At 40.2% G+C, this 17747-nt stretch overlaps 1 protein-coding gene across 3 annotated transcripts in view; it reads left to right on the top strand.

The window, feature by feature from the left end:
- The window catches only part of LOC137377634 (UDP-N-acetylglucosamine--peptide N-acetylglucosaminyltransferase 110 kDa subunit), an 80310-nt gene that overhangs the window by 22814 nt on the left and 39749 nt on the right, over window positions 1-17747 (top strand). For 2 of the 3 annotated variants that reach the window (XM_068047492.1, XM_068047491.1), the window contains exons 5-11: window positions 2543-2659; window positions 6282-6361; window positions 11717-11912; window positions 12274-12414; window positions 13202-13302; window positions 14741-14894; window positions 15129-15230. In XM_068047492.1, the coding sequence (XP_067903593.1) occupies window positions 2543-2659; window positions 6282-6361; window positions 11717-11912; window positions 12274-12414; window positions 13202-13302; window positions 14741-14894; window positions 15129-15230 (891 nt within the window). Of the gene's footprint in view, window positions 1-150; window positions 1016-2542; window positions 2660-6281; window positions 6362-11716; window positions 11913-12273; window positions 12415-13201; window positions 13303-14740; window positions 14895-15128; window positions 15231-17747 lie in introns of those variants that run through there. The other variant, XM_068047493.1, reaches the window with a different exon arrangement.

The raw sequence follows: 17747 nt of genomic DNA, 5'->3' as shown, positions 1-17747 counted from the left end.
GTCCAGTGTCCCTCAGCCTGTCATTCTGAGTCCCGCGCGCTTGCAAAGTGGAGTGTCTGCGCAGCGTAGCTGTCCATTTGACTTTGTGTATGTGTGCTTATGGGGTGGGGGGGTGGGAAAGAGGGTGGCTGTACGGGGGGGGGGGTGAAAGATCTTTGGGGTAAATAGTGCCTCAGCCCACAGGCCGTTGAATGGAGAGCTAACTTTCAGTGCATTCCACTGTGGCTTCAATCTGTATAAAGTGAGACTGCGCTTGCTCCTGGATGCTGACTTCTTTATTTCAGCGGTGAAAGGTGATAGTTAGATGTTTCGTTCAATGAAGTATAAAATGAGATTTCATTTAAAGCTCTGATCGGTACATTTAAAAGACAAAACCAGCAGATTTGCAGTGTAGTTGGGTTGTAAATTAGAACTATCCCTTGTAATGTATGAAGGCCCTTTCTTCCTTGAATTTGAGGCTGTCTGGCACATAAAGGAGTCTGAGAATGACCCTCCAGACTGGGTATGTTTCCAGTTTGGATAGGCAAAATTTATTCACAACCTCTCCAAATGGACAGGTGGTAACCAAACCTTTTTATTTTCCTTTGCCATTTTCTTTTGTTTGGTGATTAGAAGCTTTCTTAGAGGACCACCGACTTGTATTTTGTTTCACAAAGTTGGTGCCCTAACATATCATTATCAGATGCAGTTGTACATTACAGCACTTTGCATGAAATGAAGCTAAACACATTAACTGCATTGGAACATATATGTGAAAATGTTGTATTTCTTTTCTTTCAGAAGATTGCATTTTAGAACAAATCCAGGAATATGTTGTTGGACTCTTTACTAACTATTTTGTCTTTCTTATTTGTCTTTTTCGTTTTCATGATTGATATTATACATAGAAGGTTTCAGGCGGGTGAAAGCTCTCCCCTGTAGGTGCCTCGCTGACCGGAGCTCGAGGCCAGGATCTAGGGGTGACACCGTCTGCTCTTCCCATCATCGACTACCCTGAAAATGAGATGAAATAATGGTAACGGGTTTGTAGCACTGCCACAAACAATTTGCCTCCATGCCTGAGTTCTTCTGTCTCGTGGCTTCCAAAAAAAAGTGTCTAAATAAATAAGTATTTATATTTACTTTTTAAAAATGGGAAAAAAACTGTAATTTGGAAGAAAAATTGTTGAACTTGATACATGTTTTTAAAGTAGTAGCCACTGTCTTAGAGAAAATTAATTTAAAAAGTAAAATTGGCAATAGCTCTACAAAGTACCAGTAAAGCTTCTAACTACTGATTTTGTTAATTTCTTTCCTCTTTGTTTGGTTTGCAGCGTTCTGCTCTACTGATCATGCGCTGTGAGCCTGCAGTAACGCATAGGCTGCGCGGCGATGCGCCTGCGTGCGCCAGCGTTATTCAGTAGATGGCTGGCTGAGCGTCTACCTTAGATAGTTCTGAGTGAAATGCCCAGGTTGTTGCTGGTGCCAGTTAATTCTGACTGGCATCAAAAGAACAATGTCCACAGCACAGCCTTACACAGCTGCCCCAATGTAGTGATACACTTTTTTTAATTTTTGAGTTCTGTGAATTCTAGCTAAAGTTCTTAATATTGATTGAATTAGGGATTTTTAGTTTTAATGCTTGACTTTAATGTTGAGTTATTTCTTCTTGGGTACAGTGAAATTGGCATTGTGTATTCAATTCACAGCCTGGGCAAGTTAGCACCTGTATCTCTAGTAATTCCTTTACTGTGCCTGAGGTATGAAGTGCTGCGGACTACCTGTGGTAAAAATTTCAGCTGGCTATTTACTCTGCAGTTTTGCGTCTGCGCTTGCGGTGCGCTGTGCTGCAGTTTCTTTTTTTAAATTTTTTTTTTCAAATCTGCGCCTGCGAACTGGTGCCGCCACTGCAACATGTTGCAGGGCCGTGCATGGCGCATTGGCAATAGCGCTTTGCATTACAGGGACCTTTATCTTCATCCAGCACTGTCATTTGAGGTTGTGCACTCTGCAACATATTCTTACAGATAGTGAAAACCCCTGGTTTTAAGAAACTCACAGACAGTTGATAATGTGTGATTAGAACCGTTCAAAACCCTTGGTATATTGAATAGTACTTTCTGTAAAACCTAAGCTGGTCAGGTCACTAAACTTTGTAGAGGAAAAGGATATAATCTCTGCTAATAAAACTGCCGCATAAACTCATTGGGGACAAAAGTTCTGAAATTGGGCAAGTTGTTAGGTTCGGCAGCGGACAGTGCAGAAGTTTTATTTTGTTTTTGAAAAGTTTGATTATGGAGTAAGTTGCAATGGAAGAGAGAAATGTATTATTCCACACTTCATAACTGAAAAATGACTAGCTGCATGTGGGTTGAGGTTTTTTGCGCATGCTCTCATGGGGCCAGTGAGCGAATTCAGCGCTAGCCTTTGCTGCAGGCTCACTTTTGGCTGTTGTGAGAATGAGCACTAATAAAGTTTTCTTTTCCCTTCTTTCAATCTTTGTTACAAATCTCCTATCCCTTCTTCCTGGTTCCTGCTCTCATTTCAATTAAACTTAATTAAGGCTTGTTACCTGAAAGCGATTGAAACTCAGCCAAACTTCGCTGTTGCCTGGAGCAACCTCGGGTGTGTGTTTAATGCCCAGGGAGAGATCTGGCTCGCTATCCACCACTTTGAAAAGGTAAGCGATCAGACCGTTCCACCGCACACTTAAATATTCCCTCCAAGCAAAAGTGTGATGGGTAACATGTGCACTTTGATGTCTCAAAAAACTTTTAAGCTTTGGTTTATATTTAGTTTTGATCTCCTAAAAGCTATGTACGGATGAGTAGGCCATTTTTGACATCTAGCTTATCCTTCTATTGAAACCTACCATCTCTATTACATTCTCTAATGGTGTCTTGAATAATTTGAGTTTCTAATCTCCTGGAAGACCATTCTAGGTACTGGGCTTGCAAAAGTGCTTCTTTGCACTAATCCTGAACATGTACATTTCTTGTCCAGCTCTGTGTGTGTGGATGCACGCTGTGTCTCTCACACTTGCACACACACATCCATTTTGATATACAGCAACCGTAGACAGATGGTCTATCTTAATCTGAGATGACTTTCCCTTCGATATTTTCTGTCCTTTTGGGGAAGCATCTAACTCTGCTGGACAGTTGAATTAAAGAATTTGGGAACTCGATGAATTATACCACCCTACTGTTTTTTTTTCCTGCCCAGAATTTTACAGGAATTGTTTTGTGTTTTTAGGAGAGTTTGCAGATGAAAAGTGTTATGTGTCATAGTTGATATGAGGGTTATGAGTTGGAAGCCTGAGTAAATTCGCAATGTTTATTGTGCAGTAGAGATGTAATTGTTATATGATTTTCTTCTTTATATCCACTGTAAACTGACTTCTGTTCATATATCGGCCCTATCATGTCAATAAGTCAAAAACAAATGCTTTACACACTAGGTAGTCTATGATTTAACACTACAGGTTCCTGATCTAAACCATGCTGTTGCTACTGAGACAGGTTTCCAGTTCTCCACATGTCAGTGGTGTGGTATGCTTTTGAAAAATACTCAAGCATTCTTAATTTTAAGAATTAACTTGGTAGCTGACTTCTCAAATATTGGGTTCTTATAAGTTGGGGTCATAGGGCCTTCTCTGCATCAGCTCAGTAAGTGGGTACATTTTGGATCATCTTTCAATTGAGTATGGTAATGTAGTGATTTGTGGTATTGGGGTAGCAGCCCAGAGGTTTCGTTATCAAGTCTCACCGTGAAAAGTTATGAAGTTAAATGCAACACACTTGTGCGTGCGCACACACACATACATCCATTTTGATGCACAGCAACCGTAGACAGATGGTCTATCTTATGAGGATGACTTTCCCTCAGATATTTTCTATTTTCTATCCTCCTTTGGGGAAGCATCTGCCTTTGTGAGTAAGTAGCAGAACACATGACAATGAAATCTGCCAGGTTATCTTAAAACCCAATCGCTTCAATAATGTCCTTCAAGGGAGGAAATCTACCACCATGAGTTAGTCTGTCTTCTGGACAGTGCTCCATCCCAACACACTGGTGTAGTCAATGCCCAAATTAAGTGTTGTAACAAGGCACTTGATTGCACAAATGATCATTGCAAGTAGGTTCACCACCTCAAGGAAACTAGTGATAGGCAGTGTTGCCCACATGTCAAGAACAAACAGTTGCAATGAGGGTTATTGCATCAAGGCAGACTGCTTGTGTTTAGTAACTGGCTGTTTTGGTGTTCATTTTCAGATGTTTGCATGTTAGCCTGGCCCTGTTCTGTAACCAGTTTCCTAGTTGTTTTCGATGTGACCATCCCCTCTACTCCCTCCAACACCACTCCCCAAAGTGCAAAAAATGAAATGGAAAGTGTGCGTATTTTTTTAAGGAGTTTTTGCTGCTGAATTAGTTTTATTAAATGCTGAAGGGTCCAATTTTAGTATATTAGAGCTTGAAAAAAATGCAGATACCATTCATTCGAAGAGCCAGTGAAAATGTTATTCTTAAAGTTTACCGTGTCCTTTTCCAAGGATACTCACTGCTGGGTATTAGCAGTTTACTTGACCATAGGAGAAAGCTTAACTACTGAGCCCAGTAGTGTCCTTGCCTAATCCTTGAATGTGCACACTTTCTAGGAGGTTGGATTGGTATTGATTGGGAGTCTGATGCCTGGCTATTCGATCTTCAGTTGTCCTGCACTAAGCCCTATTTGCCATCATCCATTCCTTGCTAACGCATATCAGCTCCTCAACCCCAATATATAAAGTTTCAAATTTTTGTCTGTAAATCCCTGCATGACTTCATCCCACCCTTTCTCTGCAAACTCTTCCTATCCTATATTACTTTAGCCCCTCCCCAGAACCTTCTGTTCTTTTATTTTTTATTTTATTTAGATATACAGCACTGAAACAGGCCCTTCGGCCCACCGAGACTGTGCCGACCATCAACCACCCCTTTTATACTAATCCTACACTAATCCCATATTCCTACCACATCCCTGTCTGTCCCTATATTTCCCTACCACCTACCTATACTAGGGGCAATTTATAATGGCCAATTTACCTACCAACCTGCAAGTCTTTTGGCTGTGGGAGGAAATCGGAGCAACCAGAGAAAACCCACGCAGACACGGGGAGAACTTGCAAACTCCACACAGGCAGTACCCAGAATTGAACCCGGGTCGCTGGAGCTGTGAGGCTGCGGTGCTAGCCACTGTGCCGCCCTGTGTCAGCCTCTTGTGCACTCCTCCTCACTTTATTCCGTGGTTGGCAGCTTCGGTCCTATATTTTGGAATTCTTCCCCTAACTCCCTGTGCCTGCCTGTTGAAGTATATTTAAAAACTCATCTCTTAAGTTTTTGCTTACCCATTCTAATTGTCTCTTTCCCAGATCAGTATCCATATTCAATATGCGGGTCTGTAAAGCACTATGAAATTTTTAGTGTTAAAAATTTCAAAGTATTTTTTATTTTTCTTCCTCTCTCCCCATCAGCGTTAATGGCACTGAAATCAGTTTTCGGTCCCATGCGGTGAGATAAACTAACACAGCACAGATCAGGGAATGAACCTGAGACTTCCCCTGTTTGTGTGGCTCAGTAATATACAAAGGCTGATCCTTTGCGTGTTTGTACCATCTTATCAATACTCTAATTAATTCCATTGAATGCAGCATCCATCACTGCAGGAAGGCTCAAAGCCTCAGATGAAATTAGTGTTGTCGTGAGAGATGCTGACTGTAAGAGTGGATAACTCAATGGGAGTTTGGTGTCTCTTGTTTGGATGGAGGGTATTTCCATGAGCCATGCATTTGTTCTTGAGTTGTTTGAAGTAACTTTGCTGTTCCACCCCACTGTCCACTAAATATTGTTAAATGTTTTGCTTATTAATTGATATAACTGAAATATGTCAGATTTTGTGATTCTTCTTGTGCTACTGTATGTCGCAGGATAAATTCACATGCACCCAAAGCCTATATCTAAGAGTGGAGGGGCAGATTTATTTTAAAAGGACTATTAATTGGATTTTTAAGGAACCTTTTAAAGTGGAATTCAGTTATTGAGAAATATGATGTCAGTGTTGTACAGTTCCTCATCCTGTACCTAAACCCAGTGCGTATTAGATTTTTTCAGTTTGCTTCTTCACAATGCTTTTTTTTTAGAACCTTGACCTTCAGCATTACAAAACAGTAATGGTATTAACAGTCGAAAATTTTGTTCTAAGTTGTGTAGAAATGCAATAGCTTTATTCATTGAACTTTTGATGTATTATAACTGAATTCCAGGCTGTTACCTTGGATCCCAATTTCTTGGATGCTTACATCAACTTGGGAAATGTTCTGAAAGAGGCTCGCATTTTTGACAGGTGAGCAAAGAAATGAAGAATTTCAATTCTTTTAACCTGAATGTTATGGTAGCCTACCAGTATATTTGCTAAATGACTATTAACAGTATTGTGTTGGTTTGCTATATAAATGAGGACACATTACAACTGCTCCTGTTGGGCTTAACAGTGTGATTGTTGATGTGCTCCTCTCCATTTTCCTCTTCCCCATTTTTCTCCTCTAAAGGCTGGGTCATAACATTCTGTCTCAGTGTTCTGAAAATCTCTATGTCAACAGTTGTTGTATTTTTACAGTGGATTTACCTAAAATTCATGTTGATGCCTTTAGATAATGTGATGGAGGAGAGGTGTTAAGCTACCATTAATTAAAGCCTATTCAGCTGCTATAGAAGGCTAAAGTTTACAATCGATTCTGCACCCTGGCCATAAGGTGGCTCTGCACCAATGCAACTCCAATATCAGCAAGGGTTTTCTTACTTTATTGGGAATAGCAAGTATTAATAGCAATGTTCTTTAAATTTTTATGTCTCAATATTTAAATTAGTATTATCTGGACTCATTGTCTTATTATTTTCATCCCCCCCCCCCAGCAATTGTTTGCCAAATGTTGCTCATTCTGTCCTAAATCTCGAGTCTCATGAACTGAGTAGCTGAATAGTAATTGCACCAAATCTTCTTGCTTCCCTTTTTTCCTTCTCCTCCATTCTTCACCCCCATCCCTACTTTTCTTCTCATGATTCCATTTTTGATTTAAAAAAATTTTTTGTCCTTGCTATCCACTTTTCGAATCACTGCTTCAGGAACTTTAGTGTTGACAGTTGCCTGGTGGTCACTATGGTTCCACCCTCAAAACAGCTACTAGTTTACCACCAAACTATATTCACCAGTAAAAACAGTTAGTAACATTTCTCTGTCTCCTGCTTTGATAGGCCATTGGTGTAGTTTAGGACCTGACCTGCACTCAGAAGCAGCACCAGGCTTATTGGTTATGATACTGGACTGACTACCGATCTGAAGAAAATGTTTCAAACCCTAAAATGGCAGCTGAGAAATTAAATTCTGTTAATTAAATAAATTTGGAATGTAATAGTGACCATGAAACTCCCGGATTGTTGAAATTAATGATGTTTAGGGAAGGAAATTTGCTGTCCTTACCTGGTCTGGCCTATGTTACTCCAAATCCACAGCAATGTGGTTAACTCTTAACTGCTCTCTGAAATGGTTTTAGCAAGCTACTCAGTTGTATTCAGAAGGCGTCTCACTCACACCCTTTTTGAGGTCAGTAAATGCTGGCCTTGCCAGCAATGTCCATATCCTGTAAATGAAAATACACAGGGAACTCTGTAATCCCCTACTGAGCACCATTTCGTCCCCTCAATTCTGCTCCTTGCCCCATTTTTTTTTTCTCCTCTTGCCTCTTTCTCCCCTCTGAGACAAAAGAGAAAGAAAGAATAGGAAGGTAAGGGAGGAGAGACACGAAGAGTGGGGCAGAGAATAGAGGGGAAAGAAAAGCTGTTGAAAATGATAAGGTGGATGATAAAGCAGAAAAGAGGGCAGGAGTTGAGGGAAGGAGGAATTAGGGAGAATAAATAACAGTGCCTATATAAAAGAAAAAGGACAAACGATGGTTTATTTATACGTATTCTCTTGGAGAAGCCTACACACACACCTAATAAGACTTGTATCTAACATAGACACTTTGTCGCGTGTTTTGCCATTATAATTTGATTTGGTCAAAGCAAAATGGCGAAAAACGGAACTGAAAAAATAGGAAATCCATAAGTCAGATGTGAATTTAGTGCCTAGAAAACTGCTATTATGAATGTAATAACTAACAAACGAAAATCCTGATTGACCAGTCAGATAAGAAAAAGTAACCTGAAATAAAAACAAGAAATGCTGGCAATACTCAGCAGGTCTGGCAGCATCTGTGGAGAGAGAAGCAGAGTTAACGTTTCAGGTCAGTGACCCTTCTTCAGAACTAGCAGATATTAAAATGTGAAAGGTTTTAAGCAAGTAAAGCGGGGGTGGGGCAAGAGATAACAAAGGAGAAGGTGTTGATAGGACAAGGTCACAGAGAATAACTGACCAGAAGGTCATGGAGCAAAAGCAAACAATATGTTAATGGTGTGTTGAAAGACAAAGCATTAGTACAGATAGGGTGTTAATGGACGAAAACTGAACATCCACAAGCACAAACATGAAAAAAAAGTGGGTAGGCAAACTAAGATAAAATAAATACAAAGAAAAAATAACTAAAAACAGAAGTAAATTGCGGGGGGGGGTCCCTGTCATGCTCTGAAATTATTGAACTCAATGTTCAGTCCGGCAGGCTTTAGTGTGCCTAATCGGTAAATGGATTCCAACTGCAGTTTCACCCATCATGTTTTGAATCCACCTAGGATTACAGGTATCTCCGAGAAATACAACATTCCTCGGACTGCTCTTCTCCCCGCATCCTGAGATCCACACTCAGTGCTATGCGCCGCCACATGTACACACTGGACCTCTTCAGCAGCACCGCCTCACCTTATCTGAGTTCCTAGATGCCAGTAACTGCCCTAGTACTTGCAAAATCAATATCTACAGTGCTATGCAACCTGGGACACCTTCAAATTGTTGCAAGAATAAGGGATGTGAATGCAGTACTGCTACATCCTGGTTCCACTCCAGCTACTGATTTCCAAAGGTTGCCCCCAGTGATGAAAATGCTACTTGAATAGCATGACTGTTCTTATGAAACTTAGTATGAGCAACACCAAGGCTCAGTAGTTTGTACATGTATATTAAAGTTGTATTTATATAGTGCCATTTCATATCTTCAGGATATCTCGAAGTATTTTGCACCAAATGGGGTGTTTACCTATATAGTCTCCTGCTTTCATGCATGAGTGCCCTGTGCTTAGTGCTGCCTTTTCTATTTGGGACTTCAGTTGGAAATGTTACCTGGGTGTTAGAAATTTCCAGCTTATGTTGACAAATTATGTGTATGCATAAGAAAGGTATCATGGGAGTTGTAGTTTTCACATTACTTCTGTATAACTACAGTTCTTAGATACTAATTTACACTAAATGTTTTGGGTGATGAATTTTTTTTGTGTATTGCTGAATAGGAGTGATGTTTGATTTGGGGCCAGAGAAAGATGTTTTGAGGTGTCTTAATTCTGACCTTGAGCTATTTGTTTTGGTCAGGAAGCCAGGCCTGGAATGTGGTGAGAGACCACACCTCAGACAGTGTAGCACTCCCTTGGTATTGTACTATGTATGCCAGGCTGGATTGTGTGCTCAAGTCTCAGGAGTGGAACTTGAACCCACAATCTTCTGACTCAGCAGCAAGAGTGTTCCTACTGAGTTACAGCTGACACCTTAAGTAAATGCTGTAGATGCACCAATACAGAGAATAACTGGAAATAAGATTTTGGGAAATGCAGGACAACATTATTCTTAGCATATAAAGAATGGTAGGTCAGTATTGTAACTAATATTAGTAAGGCCTGCATCTTTTTACTAATTACATATGTTTGCCCGTCAGTCATGTGCAATATATTGCAAATCTACTGTATTACAGGAACAGGTGAAGCATTGTCTTGAGGCAGCAGTAGGACTGCAGAAAACATCAGAAAAATTCACTTTTTTTAAAACAAAACATATTAAAATATTTTGTAGAATACAGGAACAACTCTGCAAATAAAAAATATCATCTAATTGACTTCAGGAGTCGAAAGAAGTTAGGCTGGACTGATCTCTGCACCTTAAGGTTCAGTATTTGTACTTTATGGCCTTGCAGGGTCACAAAGTTGCATAGGCAGCTTAATACATTAAGCATTAACATGGTATAATATTCCTGTGCTTATAATCTAATGGGGAGCAACACCATGGGAAATATGCTAGAATATAGGAAACATAATTGAATCCCATTATTACTTAATGGATTATATTCAAGTTTTTGTTGTGTAAACATTTGACCTTGAATTTGGGGCAGTTTGAAAAAATAACAAATGTTTGCAGAGGGAAGTAGAAAGTATGGTTACTTAAGCATGATTTGGTGACTTAATAATGAGTTATGATTTGCAACAATGTGAAAACAAAATGGACCACAAGAAGAGTTACATTCAGTTGAAGGAATGATTGTTCATATGCAGACCTATGATGGAAAGGTCAATCTGTCAATCCCGCCTGTCCTACCATCACAATATATGGACTTTGCACCTCACCCAAAATCATGTTTTCTCTTGGGAAGGTTAAAAACCAAAGTCCATTTCAAGGGGTCTGGGGAGGCGGCAAAATCTGAGAAATTACTCGCCAACCCATCTCGGCAATCAAAACGGGTCCAGGCAATTGCTCTGGCTCAGAATTCCCCACAGTGCCTCCCATTTGTTTTGAGAGTTGATGTCCACTCCAAACAGAAACAGGTCCAGCTCTTAGTTAAAGGAGTTCAGTGAATCAGCATCCAAGAAGGAAGCCTGTTCCAGAGGCCCATTCTTCTCTGGGAAAAGAACCACCTTCTGACATTTAACATAGATCTGGCTTTACACAAGTTAAAATTGTGGCCTCTGATCCTCCCCAACATATTTAATTGGAACAAGCTGTCAACTGCAACATAATTTATTCCCTCCATCATTTTGTAAACCTAAATTAAATCACCCCGAAGGCTATGCTTCTTTCCAGTGTAGAATTGTAATTTTAGCTTATCTTGATAACTAAAATGCTTTATACTGGGAAATTAGTCTAATTTTCCTCCTCTGCACCCTTTCCAAAACGACATCACCACCCACCATGTGAAGAGATGTAAACTGGACACAGTATTCTGGGTGACACCTGAACAAGGTCTTGTACAAGGACAAAACAGCATTCCCAGTCTTGTGTTCAGTTGTCCTCTGAATACGCTCCAAAACCCTATTTGCTGTAGCTATCAAATTGCAACATTGCATATGTACCTTTTGGAGATGTATGTGCTAGAATGCCCTGATCCTGCTCCCACTTTACTCCACTGCCGCCTGCCCCCATCTCGTTTCAGTCTCCAAACAGATCCAAATCCGTCTAAAACTACTTTTTACCTACGTCCTGCCAGCCAGTTCTCATTCCAGCTCAATGTATTACCACTAATGTCAGAGGCTGACAGTGTAGGAAAAAAAATACTGGTTCTGAATGGGTCAAATATGTTGGAGAAAATGAAAATATATCAAACTTAAATTCTTGTATCTTATACATTATTCATTACTTGGTAGAATGTAGTTGTGATCAGAGAAACAATGTATCCTTCCCCACTCACTGTGAGCATCGCTGCAACATCACTCGAATGTTTAAATCATAAGGCAGATTGACTATCCGTTATGTTCTTTGTATTGCTTATGTCATGTGTTTCCCTTTCCCTAGGGCAGTGGCTGCATACCTGCGTGCACTGAGCCTGAGTCCTAATCACGCAGTTGTTCATGGAAACCTGGCTTGTGTCTATTATGAACAAGGGCTGATTGATCTGGCTATTGACACTTACAGAAGAGCCATTGAACTGCAGCCTCACTTTCCAGATGCCTACTGTAACCTGGCAAATGCATTGAAGGAGAAGGGAAATGTAAGCATTTGGGGGAATTGACAGTGCTGCAGGCTGTGCATTGTGTGTAAACAATTTTAACAATTCTGAATTCATAATTTAAGAAGTATACAATGTCCTTATTGGACAGAAAAGACTCCTCTTGCCACTTGTGTGAAGAATGAAATGAGCAAAAATAGTTGAATGAATGCAGGGAAAAGCATGTGTTTTGGAAAGGTAAATGTTGAAGGTTGCTGGGTGGATGGGGAGATCGGGAAGCAGATGGATAGGGAAACCACCCCTTTGCATAAACCTTTGCTCCTGCATTTTGTGTGGTGAAAAGGGGCTGCTTGTGTAATTAGAAGGTAGTTACTTGCTGATCCGAGCATTCTCTCCCTGACAGGTTGCTGAAGCAGAGGAGTGCTACAATACGGCACTGCGTCTCTGTCCCACACATGCAGACTCTCTCAACAACTTGGCCAATATCAAAAGGGAACAAGGGAACATTGAGGAGGCTGTACGATTGTATCGGAAAGCTCTGGAGGTGAGATGAAAGGGGAACAACTTTTGTAGCTGGGTACTTGGTATAGTACTACTTAAGCTACCAGAATGGTGATGACTTTAAGAAAGTTCATTAATGGTGCTGCGTTTACTTAAGGGTTTATGTACTGACTTGTAATTTTGTCATACCTTTCGATTGGCACTAAACACTTTGTGGTACATTACCAATGTAGGAATTTTTTACGTGTGAAGTATATGTTAGCAGGTTTTTGACTGTTCGTGCCACCACAAATGAACCTGGCATTTTCCTTATTTTGATATCCACACATGAACCCTCTTCAGCAGGAGTGACTAGCCTAGTGTTCAAACCTACTGTAGTTTGGGGCTCTGGGGCCAATTGTAGCAACCTATGTGCCTTCCTGACTAAGAGTAGTAACATCTGCTGAAACTGGGTATCAATCCTGGGCCTTTCCTTGTCTGACTTGACTATATTGCCATCTTTAACAATTGATCTATTGAGAGCTAACGTTTTCCCTGATACCCCACCCCCTTCAAAATGTAGTGGAATGGTTGAAGATGCCGATTTAAAAGTGAGAATTTATTATATAATTCATATATTTTGTTTCAGACAAATTCATATATCCTGTTTCAGACTCGCCTACTACCATTTTTTGATTGACTTGAAGGTGTGTCACAATCACTTCACCCCAAATATTTCACCGTTCTGAACGTTTTTGTCTTTTAATTTTTTAGTTCTTGCTGAACTGCATCTGTTTATAGTCCATAGAATGTTGGAAAACCGAGTCATCAGGCTATTTTGGATGTTGCAGGTATTTCCAGAATTTGCAGCTGCCCATTCAAACCTGGCCAGTGTGCTGCAGCAGCAGGGAAAACTACAGGAGGCATTAATGCATTATAAGGAGGCTATCAGGTAACTGCCCGCTTGCTTGCATGAGGTGCCCTGCATGATGCATCAAATATTTGTCTTACTCCAACAGTCAGTCAGGTGATTTAGTAGAAATTTTGATGAACTTGGCTTTGTTTATTATGGATTCATAATTTTAATGAATATTAAAATATTGTGTTGGGCCAATTGCAATTCATTAGTGAACTTTCATTCAACATATGTACCGCAAGAAATAATGGCACAGCAGTAAAATACACCTTTTTCAATAAAAGTTTAGAGCTGTGGAGGACTGGAGTGGCTCATGGAGAGTTCTTTGAAAGATTAATTATCTGTGAGAAAAGTGATGTAGTTCAGTCAGAGAGTGGCTTGACTGCCTGAGCATGCAAACCACTAGAATGTTATAGAATTGATTCTGAAAATCACAAAAGACAATTGTAATATAGAGTTATCGAGCACAGAAACAGGCCCTTCGGCCCATCTTGTTTGTGCTGGCCATCAAGCACCTAACTACTCTAATCCCATTTGCCAGCATTTGGCCCGTAGCCTTGTATGCTAAATATAAAGTAGTTTCCCCTGGCAGGGAGGTCAATTATCAGGGGACACAGATTTAAGGTGATTGGTAGAAGGATTAGAAGGGACGTGAGGAGGATCCTTTTCACCCAGAGGGCGGTGGGTGTCAGGAATTCACTGCCAGGAATGGTGGTGGAGGCAAAAACCTTCAATTATTTTAAAAGGTACCTGGACATGTACCTGAAGTAACCTGCAGGGCTATGGACTAGGTGCTGGAAGGTGGGATTAGATTGGGCTGCTAGTTTTTTCAGCCGGCATGGACATGATGAGCTGAATAGCCTCCTTTTGTGCCATAATTATTCTGTGGTTCTAGTATTAAAATCTTGCTAAGGTGGATGCCAATAATGTAAAAATATGACGAAAGAGTGTGATTCATTCTTCAGTAAAGAACTTCTATCCGAATTTTGGTTCAGCACCTGTATTTTGATTTGGGTAATGTGGCATATCATTGGGCAAAATTTAAAAAAAAACTATGAATGTGAAATTGGGTGGAGAAGAAATATGAAGAAAAACTTAATCTGCTTTGTCACCATCTTTCAGCCATGTGGATGCCCATGGCTGATTTTGCTGGGTATTCAGCAACATGAGCGAGATACTTGCTGCTCTTTGCAGGATCAGAAACATAGCTTTGTGTTAGGAAGTGGGTTATTAGGCTGCTTGTAAGGCCTTTTTCTAAATGTGTAGTATATTTCACAGAAACTGGATAATTTTCCCTTTTATACAACACTGATATATCCTTCCACTGATGTATTCGAGATTTTTTTTGAAATCGCCTGTCTTATTTCAAATTTTCCCATACCCTTTTCTGTGTTTGGAAACTTGCTTTGTGCTGATTTGTCGGACGACTGCTGTTGACATTCTGATTGGACAATTGCCCTCTTTACTTTGACAGAATCAGTCCAACCTTTGCTGATGCCTACTCAAACATGGGGAACACACTGAAGGAAATGCAAGATGTGCAGGGTGCCTTGCAGTGCTACACAAGAGCAATTCAGATAAATCCTGCATTTGCTGATGCTCACAGCAACTTAGCCTCGATCCATAAGGTAAGGACTTGTAGTGTTTTAAGTTTTTAAAAAAATTTATTATATTCTGACCTAATCACACTGGGGAGTGATTCTTATCATTTACGAGCCAGTCACGTGGATTTAAGTATGTGATACACCACAAGTATTTTAAGTAGATCTAGTTGCTAAAGGCTTATTGATTATTAATGGGTTGAGATTATAATATTATTCCATAGGCAGTAAAACACAAACCAAGTTCCCTTTTTGTTACAGGATTCAGGAAATATTCCAGAAGCCATTGCTTCCTACAGAACTGCACTAAAGCTAAAGCCAGACTTCCCAGATGCCTATTGTAATCTGGCACACTGCTTGCAGGTAACTGACACCTAATGAATTGGATGCGCTTATTTCAGTGGAGCAGAACTTGGTCTTTTACACTACTAGTAACTTGGGGTGCTTGGAGTCTTCTGGCGTTGCATTAGCACTTGGAATTAGCTTTTTCTGGTATGGTTGTGCCCTATAGCTGTGGAGTATCTTAAGCTACTTCATTCTGTTTGGTCATGCAAAAGATGCATAATATTACATACTATTTACAGCACTGGCCATTTGGACTAACAGGTGTGCACGGGTATTAATGCTTCACATGAGCCTCCTCTCCTTCATCTAAACCCATCAACATATCCTCCTATTCCTTTCTGCCTTGTGTGTTTATCTAGCTTCCCCGTCAGTGCATCTATGCTAGTTGCCTGAACTACTTGTGGCAGCAGGTTCCACATTCTAACCACTTTTTTTTTTGTGTACAATGGTATCTGGTTAAACTGCAACATAGCCACCATATAGCAGCTGCAAATCATAATTTGGAGAAAAGTACATAAATTGTGATGTACAATACATAACAACTCTTGAAGTGTAGTTCAGTTCTGACAAGGGATGAAAGGCAGGTGAAGGCCCAGGTAAGAAAATATAAAATTTGATTAGTTGAGAGTCTGTGGGACTGTCAAACAAAATGTATGATTGTTTGCAAGATTGTCACTTTCCCCACCAGCAAAGTTTCTGATTATTGCCTGATTTGAGATGGGCCATATGTCCACTGTCTTTATGATGAAGCCAGTTTATTATGGCACTGCTCCTATAACCATATGCTAAAATGGCATTTGATTCACTTTTGATAATGAATTCAAACACAGCTTTACAAACGTGCAAAGATGCACAACTCGTAAGCTTTGAGTGTAAAATACATTAAGAATATGTATCACAAAGCCATGTCGTTGACTATTAGACAGTGAAAAGGGCATGTCTCCATATGTTTGTTCTCCATGTTATGCAACTGTTCATTTGGAATCGTAGTGTAACATAATTAGCTTGGATAATGGCTAATGTTCAAAATTTAAATTTGAAGCACGGTGAGGGTGGGGGTGATGGAGCATGGGGGAAAGGAATGAAGAATGAGCTTTGGAGATAATTCCTGGTCTGAATCCAGAGCCTTATTGCTATTCACACATTAACTTAATTCACAGCATAGATCTTGGATCAGTTAATGATGGTCACATGGGTGCCACTTCAATTCAAAGTGCCACATGTTATACTCCACAAAGCCAGCTGGCGAAGGATAGAACTGGAGCCAATATTTACACATTTATTTATTAAGCATTTATTTACAGAGTGACACATTACAAGCAATCACCTCCTAACCCAACAACCACAGTGTCAGTCTGTGTCTATCACTGCCCAAGTGAATCTCCAGTTAATGCCTACCACCTGCTTACAATTGCACATAATTAATATACAATTATTCCCTTCTCTCTTTTAAATAAAAAAATCAGAGTTTATATATACAACCAAAATTTTAAAACAAGTTAAACCAAAAACCTTCATATTTTGTACAAAGCGTTACATTGCATGATGCTCTTTCTCTAGGACCCCAATGATTTCTTTGTACAAGCATTTTTTGTATAAGAATCACAGTTGATGACCTGAGTCCCTATTCTTACAAATGCAAGAAACTAGTCAATATAGTTGAGACCTTTCGTGATGCTGAGGGAAGGACCATCAATTCTCGAAAAAAACCCATCACTGGCACATATGGCGAAGCTGATGTGTTCGGCTGCCCACATCAGATCAAATTGTCAAATTCAATGAAAGAGGACATTATGAATCAGTCTGGGCTCTCTTTGATAGTGGTGAAGATACCTGGTTCCCTATCCTTTTTTTGATTTGTTTAGTTTATTGTTTAGAGATACAGCACTGAAACAGGCCCTTCGGCCCACCGAGTCTGTGCCGACCATCAACCACCCATTTATACTAATCCCACACTAATCCCATATTCCTACCACATCCCCATCTGTCCCTATATATTTCCCTACCACCTACCTGTACTAGGGGCAATTTATAATGGCCAACTTACCTATCAACCTGCAAGTCTTTGGCATGTGGGAGGAAACCGGAGCACCTGGAGGAAACCCACGCAGACACAGGGAGAACTTGCAAACTCCATACAGGCGGTACCCAGAATTGGACCCAGGTCGCTGGAGCTGTGAGACTGCGGTGCTAACCACTGTGCCGCCCCACAAATATTCAAGAATATATTCAAGAACTTTGGAGCAGTTGTTAAAGCAAACTGCCAAAATAGTAAAATATAGGTGATTAACTGGCACCTTGTTAAAATAGTGTTGCAGAAGCATTAATTTATAGGAAAAAAAGCATGACTCCAAGATGAACTAAGATAAGACAAAGGAGCATATGTTCAAATTGGTAACTGGTAAATTGCCTGTTAGAGAGTCTCCCTAAATAGAGCCATCATCTGGACACGAGCTAAGATGGTCAGAGTGGCCTTACTCATCTGCCATTATTTCGTAATTGCGAAGCATATATGTCCGAATGTAGTCAAAATTA

The sequence above is a fragment of the Heterodontus francisci genome, chromosome 15 (assembly GCF_036365525.1).
Source record: "Heterodontus francisci isolate sHetFra1 chromosome 15, sHetFra1.hap1, whole genome shotgun sequence".
In the NCBI taxonomy this organism is placed as follows: Eukaryota; Metazoa; Chordata; class Chondrichthyes; order Heterodontiformes; family Heterodontidae; genus Heterodontus; species Heterodontus francisci.
This window is presented reverse-complemented; position numbering and strand designations above follow the sequence as displayed.